Source organism: Fukomys damarensis, unplaced genomic scaffold (assembly GCF_012274545.1).
Source record: "Fukomys damarensis isolate Sample0158 unplaced genomic scaffold, DMR_v1.0_HiC HiC_scaffold_36, whole genome shotgun sequence".
NCBI classification, from domain to species: domain Eukaryota; kingdom Metazoa; phylum Chordata; class Mammalia; order Rodentia; family Bathyergidae; genus Fukomys; species Fukomys damarensis.
In genome coordinates, this window is record NW_022900948.1 from 26125425 (window position 1) to 26136916 (window position 11492).

Sequence of the window (11492 nt, forward strand, 5' to 3'; positions counted from 1 at the left end):
GTAACTTTCTGTTTGTTTTTTTTCCAGCTCATCTCATGTTTGAGTAAAAATAAAGGACTTTAGAAGATCCATGTGTATATCAGCGTAAATGAAAAACCAGCAGTAAATAATTAATCTCTCATTAAAAATGACTCCTTAACAATCAGCCAAAGCTTGGTGCAACTTTCAAACGTACAAAATCACATGGTTCAGATTGTTAGCAAAGGAGTCCATGTCATATTAACCCCTGTGGCTATTTACAGTTACACACAGGTACTTCTGAACAGGAATCCCTGTTTTCCCTTCTTTCTTTTCCTAGACTTACCAAATCTTGTCTCAATTACACTGAGCAGTAAAAAACCTCTAATGCTCAGGAGATTGAAGTAACTTTTCTAGTAATAGTCAAGCCAGAAGTTGGCTTCCACCAACCATAGAGACCCGGGCAAACAGAGCACATGACATTCGTATGTTGTGCTAAAGTGAGCACACAAAGCCCGAAGAAAGGAAACGGACAGAAGGCACCACACCATCCTCCAGGCGGTAAGAGGAGATTTTCACAGTTCGGTCATCAACAGTCTTTTCATCATTTTCTCTCTTTCCAGTTCCTGCCGGAGTGTCTCTGCACTGAAAAGGAACAAGAAACAAAATAATGAGACAAGCCCTCCAAAATTACAGAAGCAGACACACAGGATCTGCAGCCACGTAGTAAAAGTGGGAAGACATCCAGAGCTTGGGTGTCTTTAAATCATTCTTTAAATTGGCTTGATATGTAGCTTCTCCCAGAGTTTAAAGTAGTCTGAGGTGATGTCTCAACAAAGGGTGCATTATGCTTGATGAATAAAACTGAATGAAGTAAAATGGGCTCTTTGGGGGGGTTGCCTCTGACCTCTTGGACATCAGGGCCAGCTGCATATCTATGAAACATGTTTCTATTATTTGAACACTCACACAATAACTTAGATAAAGTACATACCTTTAAAGGAACAAACCAAATTTACTCATCTTACTCAGTGTAGAAATCGAAGTCTACTATGGCCAACAAATCCCCATGCAGTATGGCTCTGATTTGCAGCTGCATAGTCTCCTGTCCTGTCACTGTTCTGGCCACAAAGCCCCACACCCTTCCCTAACCTTCCCAGGCAGGCTGTACCTCAAGAGCCGTAGCACTGGCCATTCATCTGCTGAGTTTACTCTGCCCAGATGTCTGCAGCCTGCCCCATCACCACCTGCAGGTCTCAGCTCACACACCACCTGCTCAATGAGGCCACCCCAGCAGGTCCTTTTGCCCTTCACAGTTTTATTTTCCTCCTTAGCATTCGTCACTAATACACACACATACGTACAGACCCTCCCACGTGCTAAGAATAAACTCTGTTAGGGTAGGACTTCGTGTTCTGTTCACTGGCACCTAGAAGGCAGCCCATTCCTTGCAGACGTTTCCATACATACTTATAGGACAAATGGAAGGACTGCAGATGTCAGAAACATAATGAACCTGAAGTCAGTGCACACTGGCCTTGTCACAAGAGTCACCTGCTGCTGCCTGCAGATCTATCTTACCTGGCTGCCAGAGAAACAGGCTTCCGGGCAGTATAAATGGTCTGTACTGTGGAGACGGTCTCTGTCAAAGGCCGCAGGGTCACCGCTGGGATCAGTGGGGAAGATTGGCCAGGACAGCACTGTAATTTACTGTCTCTAAAGTCTGCCTGGAGAAGAAAAGAAGAGATCAATCTCAATTTGGGTTCCATTTTCACACTGTCAGCTGCTCTCAAAGCCTTACTGTACAGTTCCTGTTATTTTTTAATAATAGCTAAAATCAATCGCCATTTAAATGATTTTGCTTTGCACCAGACACTATGCTAAGCGCTTTACATACATTGCCTTGTGACAACCTTTTAAGGTAGAGATCATATTTCATCACATCTTAGACACCATCAGTTGTAAGATGCATCATTTTTGCAGGTGCCACAGAGAAAGAAAAATGTGGCACTCAAACAGAGATGTTAGGAAGTGAAAAAAATGTGTATCCTAGAACTGATTTTATGGAAAAGGAAAGTGAGGCTTAGAAAATGTAGTCTTCTCCCCAAGGTCACACAGTCGAGTGTTAAGAACAGTATTTAGAACCAGGGTTTTCTGACTCCATGATTGGTCATTTTCTACCAACACAGCACCATTTTGGGGGGACCCAAAGTATGGTCTCCACACTAGCAGCATCAGCATTATCTTGGAAGTTGGTAAAAAGGCAAATGGTCAGCCGTGCATTGTGGCAAATGTCTGTAAACACAGTTACTCAAAGGCTAAGGCAGGAAGGTCACAAGTTTGGCCCAGCTTGGGCAATTTAGTGAGGCCCTGTATCAAAACAAACAAACAAAAAAACCTCAGTTTCCGTCTTGTAACCCACAGTGTCTAGGGAAATCCAATAATATGGGTTTTTTTGGGGGTGTGGTACTAGGGATTGAGCCCAGAACCTTCACACTGAGTATATTTCCCAACCTGTTTAATTTTTTTTTTACTTTGCAACAGGTCTTGCTAAGATCCCCAGGCTGAGCTCAAAGTCACAATCTTCCCGTCTCACTCTCCCAAGTGCTGACATCACAAGCACTGAGCAACCATGCTCAGCTCAACAATACATGTTTTAATAAGTCACACACGTGTAAATACTGAATAGTTTCTCTGGTGTGAAAAGCCATAATAGCACATAAGATCCTAATGAGATAATTGACCATGAGAAATAGGAAGAAAAGGGCTAAAGGGGTAGGGAAGCTGGGAAGGGTAGGGGAAAGGGAATAAGGGAAAAGAAAAAAATATGACAAAATGAATAAAATGGAAACAAAGTGTTTGTAAATGGGGAGGGAGGGCTAAAGGTAGGGAAGCTGGGAAGGGTAGGGGAAAGGGAATAAGGGAAAAGAAAAAAATATGACAAAATGAATAAAATGGAAACAAAGTGTTTGTAAATGGGGAGGGGAGGACAGGGTGAAGGGAGGGCAGGGACAAGGGGAAAAATGAGAACCAAGACCTGTCATGGAAAGGTACAAGATCCCAATGATAAAGTAACTGTACTGTATACCTAGAATGTACCAATAAACTCAATTAAAAAAAGAAACAATACGTGTTTTAATGGACCTTGAGGTGGCTCTGACACATGATTTGGTTTCAGAATTACCAGTCTAGTTCACACATCTCATCTGAAGAGAAGAATTTCTTGCTATCATTTTCATTTCAAAGCAAAACATGCTCCTTACTTTTATTTTTTATTTATTTATTTTTTGGTACCGGGGATCAAACTCAGGACCTTGAGCTTGCAAAGCAGGTGGTAGAACCACTAAGCTAAATCCCCAGCCTGCTCCTTACTTTTAAACAGAAAGCTTAGAGGATATAGAAAAGTGGATGAAGAAAAAAATTCCATAATCCCTTACTATTATTTCCTTACAGTATTTTTCCTACACATCGTGTTGTTTTTATATTCTTTTGCTAATACCAGCTATATATTTATAACTTCATTTTTAAAATGCTAGTTCTTGACATCAAACTCAGAGAAAGTTATCACCTGGCTTTCTCAGGAAGAGGCTTCGCTCATGAAATGGGTGATTACTGTCTTGGAGAAAAGCAGTTGAGCGGTCCCTGATAAGTGGCCATTAAGACTACTGAAAGCACCGTGGACAATGTTGGTCCTGTAAGGGCATTTGACTTCAGCATGGGGAGAAACCCTATCTTTGAGGGTAGGAGCTTTGAAAGCTATTGCTGAGAAGTAAAAATCTCTGTTTGTGTCTTACATGGCCCCCTAAAAGAGAAGTGAGCCTTCACAAATGTTGGGCTGTAGCAGTCGTTCGAGCTGGTCCTCAGATCATTCTACCTCACCACTTCCCAGGCATGTGGTAGGGTTACACTCGCCTGCCCCCTCTGAAGTTAGGTATGACCATACGGCCTGCTTTGGCCTGTGTGGTCCTATGTTTCATTTCTGGTGAAAGATTTAAAAACCAGTGTATGACTCGTCACCTCTTTTCTGTTTTCCCATTGTTACTAACAACACTCCACATGTCAGGCCGCTGCTCCATTAGCCCAGGTCCCAGAAAGATGGCAACACAGAACAGAGGCCCAGGTCTACCCAGGACAGACACGCAGCGGAAGTGGGTTTGCCTATTCTGGCTGCTACAGTAATTGAGGTGGGAAGTTGTTTTGTTGCTCTGGTGAAAGAGTGGAGACTAGGCTTCTGATGCCACTGTTGAGGGATATTTGTACAAATGGTACAAAAGCAGTGGGTGGGTAAAAGTGCTGGGACCTTTGCATGAACACAGACTGTATTAGCAGTCATTGTATTTTCACTGTCATGTACTTGAAGTGGAGGAAGTTTCACCTATGAGTGACCTTGAAGAAGCAATAAAATTGTTTATTAAGTCTTGATCCTTATCTTTTTAATAGTTAAGTGAGGGTATGAATAAATGAACTTTCAGTGGAATAAAACAGTTAACAGAGAGACAGACCCAAGTCAGGAAGAATAACATCAGACCAAAATATGACCAGAGCTAGACAGGTGCCCTCATCTTCACAGGCCAACATTCTTAGCTGACTATCAGCAAAGACCCAGCTAAAAGGCCTGCATACAAAGTAGGAACTCGTCTCAGGAACAAATAAGGAGCCTGGTGATGGGAACCAGGTCCGAGGTAAATGCTGAATCAACTGCCAGAACATCTTTATGAAGCAGTCTCTGGAGCTGTTAAACTTCGCCATGATTGTGGCAGGGCTGGAGGCCTGTAGAGAGGCCAAACCTGCAGCAAGTTCAAGCATCTTGACCTTGGTAAGAAGGAAACAAGACCGCAGCGTGCAGGGGTGAGCAAATGGGCAGAAGCCCATGAATTTGGCTTCTACTACCAACCAGCTGTCAGTTACCGTTATCTCCTGTTTAGCACTCTCTACTGAGTTACTGACTAGGATGTCCAACTGCCCACTCCTTGTTTCCCTTGTGGTCAAAGACACACTCATCTCTCCCAATCCCGTTTTCTCTCAGATTTGCTTATCTCAGTGAATAGAGTGACTATCCATCCACATTCTGCAAGTCAGAAATCAGAGCCATTTATAATCCTCCTTCTCCTTCATCTACTCAGTATCTTACCAACCTCCTAAATTGGATCCTAAAAATCTCCTCCAACTGTGCATATCTCTCCATCTATATCATCAAAACCATTCTGGGTCAAGCTCTCTGTGATCTCTGTCCCTTAGGCCACTGTCCTAGATATCTAGACTAATGTCCTAAATCCACTGTGTCTAGATCTAAATATTGCCCCACTGTGATCACAGAGACCTATCCAAATATGTCTGCCCTCTCAATGCCCTGCTTAAAGACCTCTGAAGCCTTCTTGCTGCTTTTAAGATGAGGACCAGAATCCATCCTGTGGTTTTCATGGCCAGGCATAGTTTTTCCCCTACAGTGTTTGTCCCTGCCTATGTCCTTTTCTTCCTCTCCTCCTCTCACATCCCTTGCTTTCTCCAGTCCCTCTGGCCTTCTTTTCAGTCCCTTGAATGTGTGATGACCCCTCCCACCCTAGGACTCTGGTTCCTGCTGTTCTCTCTGTCTGCTTCAGCTGACTTCAAGCCACCCTTTCCCAGTTCTTGAGGGTTCCAGCATGATTTCTGACATTGGCTTCCTGCTCCATCCTGGCCCCCAGCTTTCAGGAAGGGCTTCCCTGAGTGTCTCACAGTGCAGCCAAGGCTGGGCAGGAGGCCAGAGTGCCTCACAATGGCCAACCGAGGGAGATGGAACAGAGTTTCTAGCTGGGGAGCTGTGTCCAGCAAAACTGCAGAAGGCTGGATGAATGTCAGGGTGATGGCATTTAACAATCCAGCACAGCCTTGGTGGTTCTGCCCTCTCATTAAAAGGCAAAGGCTGAAAGCAGCTCATGACCCTATGAACAGACTGCTTAGCAAACAGACTGTTGTCCCTCTGCCTGGGCTGCTGGACACTCTTCCACCTCTGTTCATCTTCTAAAATGAATCAGACACTGCTTATTCCCTCCCTGCCCACGTGGTTGAAGCCACCTCAGGCAGTGACCATCATCCTGCTCATGACACTGCGCTTAGGGCTATCCTGAAGGCGCCTTATAGCCTCTCCAGATAGGACAGAAACCCTCCATAATGAGCCTCAGGAATTGCAAAATCGGACTCCTGGGAGGAGAGAACAAGAGGACCCTGGTCTTCCATTTCTATGCCACATAGCAGTTCACTATATAGTGAGCTTCCGAAAAAGTTTCCAGGTAAGAAGGAGTTGAGCATGTGAAAGAAGCATGCAAATCATCAAATGCTCTCACTCTGCAGATAAAGAAACTACACCTACCACTATAAGCACATTTAAATATTTTGTAGTTTCAATTGCCAGTGATGGCATGGTGAAAGGTAACAGCAAGAAGCCTGCTGTCAAGACTACCTGTTCCTGTTCATCACGTCACCTGCCTCTGTAGTCTGCAGAAATACAATCATTACTGACACTGGAAGGGTGCCCTGTGGTTGCAAAAGCACTTTCAATTTCTTGGTCCTTTTGACCCTTTTCTCAACTGGATACTAGGGGGATGTTCCCATTACTATTTTCACTAGAGGCAGATAAAATGACTTATCTAAGTTCACACCATTTGCAGCAAAACAGTTAAAAATACATGTTCCAAAACCACAAGCTCATGCAGCACTATTCATAATAGCCAAAACGTGGAAACAACCCAAATCCCCACGACTGGTGAACAGATAAATAAAGTGTAGTGTAGCCATTCAGTGGAATATTATTCCACTATAAAGAGGAAATGAAAGGCTGATACATCCTCTGACATAGATGATCCTCAAAAATATGATGCTAAGTAACAGAAGCCAACATAAAAGGTCCTATATTGTATGGTTCCATGGACAGGAAACATCCAGGCTAGACAAGTCCACAGAGACAGAGTGCAGAATGGTGGTTGCCAGGGGCTGAGGGCAAAGGGAAAATGGGGAGTGACTGCTTAACAGGTATGAGGTTTCCTCTGGGGTGATAAAGATGTGCTGAAACTAGATAGAGGTAGTCATTGCACAATGCTGTGAATGTAATGAGTACTACTGAATTGTCAGTTTAAAATGGTTAATTCTGGGCCAGGGATTTAGCTCAGTGGCACAGTGCCTGCCTCATAAATGCAAGGTCCTGAATTCAATTTCCCGTACCGGAAAAAATAAAATAAAATGGTTAGCCTTGCAAGCGCAAGGACCCGAATTCGATCCCCCGTACCAAAAACAAACAAACAAACAAAAAAACAAAAACATAAAATGGTTAATTCTACGTGGATCTCATTCCAATAAAATAAAATGAACTAGGCAGACCCTAAACCCTAGCTCCTTCCCAACCTCACAGAATTCAACCGATGAAAAGAATCTGTTGACACTGCTATCTGGCATCTCACAGCAAAGCACACCACACTGGAACAATGCTTTAGAACACAGATTTTTTGGATCTACTTACGGTAAACTGTGGCCCAGTGGTAAAAGGATCAGGAAACGGGCTCATTGTATCAGCCGGGAATGTTTTTATCTTCAAAAAACAAAACAAAACAAAAAATACAGACAAGAGGGTTACCTTCAGATTAGAAAAAGTTTTGAAATATTTGGCAGTGCACTCGTAAAACAGAACTGAAGGATGTAGGGGAACCTTGGCAGGCCTTTATCCCTCTGGAGTGTGGGCACAGCACGCAGCAGGGATGACAAGCATGCTTGCCTTCCTGGGCTCCCTTTGCTGGGGTCTGCCTGGGCCTTCCGGGCATGCTGGGTCCTAGGCCTGATCTGAAAAGGGCCACAACTCAGAGTGCATAATGAGGCAAGTCAGAGCTGCCTGGGGTCACTTCTCAGGGCCTCTCCATAGCTATGAAGAATGGCAAGATGCTGCGGAGAGGCCACATCCAGAACAGACTATCACAGTGGGTAGGGTACCATGAGCGTGGGCTACTTAAGTCAGAAATTAGTCCCTGTGTTAGACTCTCTGTACACCTCAGGTGACAGAAAGGAGCCTCAGGGGAACCCAGGGACACATGTAAGAATCCTGCCACCACGGGCTTTGGGAACAGAAGGCATGGTGCTCCAAATTGCACAGTGTTGGGGGTAACTGGAGCACAGAGCTGGTCTGGGAGGGGCTGGGTGCCCCCACCTAATCAGGTAGTGGTGGCCCAAAGGATCCTTGGTTTCCATGGTCATTCTGTCCTTGGTTTCCTGGAGGTTGTGAGGGACTGAAAGGACTTATTCCTTCAAGCCAGAATACCAGCAGGTCACACTGTACCACCTGCAGGCAGAGGGCTGCAGCCAGGACTCCAAGCCCACCCCACCCAAGGGCAGCAGCCTTGTATCTCTCAAGTTCTTGCTTGTTGCTGCTGGGATAGTACCCGAGTATTCTCACACTGCACAAATGGGAGGATAAGTAGGCACAAGAGAGTTCATGTCAGACAAGACCCAAATTGACTGAAGTTTTCTGAATGGGCAGAGCAGATCTCAACCAACAGGGGACAATAATCTTCTTGCACTGTACACCAAGAAGTCCAGCCCAATTCTTCCCTTCCCACCAATCTCTCCAATCTCTTTAAGTATTTCAAAATTTCCAGAATGGGTCCCACACTCAAAGAACTCTTGGAAGGAAGCCTTGTGATATATTCTCGCCTCGCTGAGCAGGTCTGTGTGGTGTTCTGAGACCAATCTCGGAGGGAAACGTAATGCACAGATAAACTTTCAGACCCTTCTTAAGTAGAAGAGAAAGTAGGTTCTTCTTGCTATTAGAGAAATGTGAAAGTTAGCAACCTCAAACCACCTGCTGTAAGCTTTTTACCTGCTGTAAATAAGAAAACTAGACCCTAACAACTACACTCTGCATTGCTCATGCTGCGGCAGAGTATGTGCACTTTTTCTGATGGCACTGCTGTTGGTATAACCACTCTAGAAGGGAACAAAAGCCCAAGTCACACTATGTAACCCAGAAGGGTCCAGCCTGAGGAAATGAACTCCTGGTGCAAAAAGCTACACGTGTTCCCTCAAACAGTGATGAACTGGAAACAAAGCATGTGCCCTCCAGTGAAGGGTGGGTTAGGGTGGACCATTCACTTGGTGGAATATAAATAGTCATTGCAAAGGTGACAACAAGAACAACACAGAAACAACATGGCATCAAGTGAAAAGAGAAAACCAGGAGACAATATGGCTATGAAGTAATTTGTGAAATTATTCATGAATATGAATAAACAGAAGGAAACATGCAAAGATGAAAATACCACGCTAGGTTGTGCTGCCCTTGAAATCGTTAGGTAGCACGTCTATTTTGTCACTGTGTTGATAAACAGCAGTTCAGAATGAGTTTAAAAAATGGCTTTCAATAGAAATAACCCTTGAAAGTACACCTGATGAGTGCCAGAACATGTATTTCTCTCTGGGAGAAGCATCCACGCTCATCAAAATTCTAGGAAAACAAGCTCTTCCTGGTTCTTGAGAGCTATGACTTAAGGGGTGGACCACAGCCTGAGTCTCAGTTTGACCAGGCCCAGGTGGACCCCAAGCTCCCCGAACATCCTGGCGTGAGAGCACCTGCTGGCCAGGCTCCTTGGAGCTCTGGTGTTTCTGAGCACGCGACTGGCCTCCACCTCTCCTGGGCTTCTGGCCACCACACCTGTCCTGGCAGGCCCTCGCCCTGCTGGGATACCTACCAGCCTCGTTTTGATTGGAGGGTACATGCAAACTCCAGTGGTCTCTTCCTTCATGGGGAGAGAGAGTGAAGGAGAGCAGCGAGAGCGGGCACAGTGGGGGCTGCTGGTGGGCTCTGCCTGCTCACGAGGAGAGGAGAGAAGGGGAGGAGGAGGCGGTGAGACAGGGAGGAGAGAGAGGAGAGAGGGAGGGGGAGGGAGACAAAGATAGCACAGTGCAAGATGGCTCTGGTAACTCCAGACTATTCTCAAACCAGCTTTGCCCACATCCTACTTCCAGCCTCTGGACAGCTGGCTGCTGGTTCCACCCACCACCCTGCTCTCTCAGCCTCTCTCCTCCTCTTTGGCCCTCACCTCTCTTCTCTACTATGTGAGCAATAATACACCAAACCTTCTTCCCAGGACTGGCACGGACAGGTCACCTCCTGTGCCAGCCACATAGGACCGGTAGTGGCTTCTCCATGCACAGTTAGGACTCCGAAGCACTGCCCAGGCCCAGCCAGGAGCGCACCATGAAACAGCAATGGCAGCCAGAGGAGCAATATGCACACTGGCCACACACTTCAGAGCGTCTGCCTTCCATACCAGGTGCCTTCCCACCCTCTGCCAAAGAAGGGCACCCACTGGGGTGTGCAGGTGAGCAGGGAGCACCAGGAAAGAGATACATCTGGGTGGGGAGGAACAAAGTGTAGGATTTCGTCTGTCATGGCTCTCTGTTATCTGGGGGTCTGGAAACAGACTCTGTACCTCTGAGCCCAGCCCTGGGTACACTGCTGCTCAGGCGGAGATACCATGCATTGTGAGAATCTGGCTTCCCCACCCTGAAGAGTGCCGCATGCCCAGCAGAAGTCCAACAGCTTGGACTGGCGAGGATGAGGATGGGAAACAGAGACACTTGGTGTTAGGACAGGGGCCGTTGCGGGGTTAGTTTGGACTTCAGGGAGGGACCATTCACCCCAGAGAGCAAATGCACACATCTTTTAGGTTAAGAGTTTCCTTAAAGATTTTTGTCTCACCCCAGTGAGAGAAATAAAATATAACCTCTGGGTAAATTTCATTGAAAAATGATTAAGAAAATTGCAGGCCGTTTTGCTCCACCAAATTGATCTAACTCTGTCCTCTTGACAATCATGCAGAACTGGACAATTTCCAAAGGGCTTTTATAACCATTATCTCACAGTGGTCTTCACAACAGTGTTGTTTTACTATTCACATCTGGGAGGTGCAGAAATGGCATTTTCAAAGTCTAAATCCTGGATCCAAATCCTCTTGTTGATTATTTCTAAATACTCCTTCAGAGATAAGTGAATCCATATTAGTCACCTGCAGTTCAGGCTCAACAGCTGCCTTAAAATCCTCCCACAGTCCTTTCTGGTCCTCAGGCTAAACCCTGCCTGCCATGAGACAGTGCAGGAAGCCTGTGGGAGCCTGACTCCCTCTGCGCTCCAGGATCAGTTCCCACCACCACTCCAGCACGTGGAAGCTCCAGCCAGAACCAGGTATAGTAGGGAACCCTGGCCATTGGGCCTTTGCCCCTGCTGATATCAATGGACAATCCGTGTGTGTTTTACGAAGAAAATAAAAGCTGGCATAAATGACCAAGAAACATGGCCGTATTGCTTAGAGGTCAAAATGTATACTGAAGATTGGAATGAATAACTTAAGGCTTTGCCCAGCATTGGACTTTTATGGTAAATGTTGATCATCACACAAGCATGTCTGGCCTTTCTAAATATGCGTTTGAGTGGAATTAAAAGTTCAGCCCTAGACTCTTAGTAAAATCTATGTCCCTTAACTCTTAGTAAATGAACAAGAAATAATATATATATA

General features: G+C 45.4%; 1 protein-coding gene across 4 annotated transcripts in view; it reads right to left on the reverse strand.

The window, feature by feature from the left end:
* Positions 1-442: 442 nt before the first annotated feature.
* The window catches only part of Epb41l4b (erythrocyte membrane protein band 4.1 like 4B), a 116165-nt gene continuing 105115 nt past the window's right edge, over positions 443-11492 (reverse strand). For 2 of the 4 annotated variants that reach the window (XM_033759253.1, XM_033759252.1), the window contains exons 23-26: positions 9666-9782; positions 7451-7519; positions 1540-1685; positions 443-603 (exon numbers count right to left, since the gene is read on the reverse strand). In XM_033759253.1, the coding sequence (XP_033615144.1) occupies positions 534-603; positions 1540-1685; positions 7451-7519; positions 9666-9782 (402 nt within the window). In that variant the 3' untranslated portion in view covers positions 443-533. The remainder of the gene's footprint in view (positions 604-1539; positions 1686-7450; positions 7520-9665; positions 9783-11492) is intronic. The other 2 variants (XM_033759255.1, XM_033759254.1) reach the window with 1 other exon arrangement.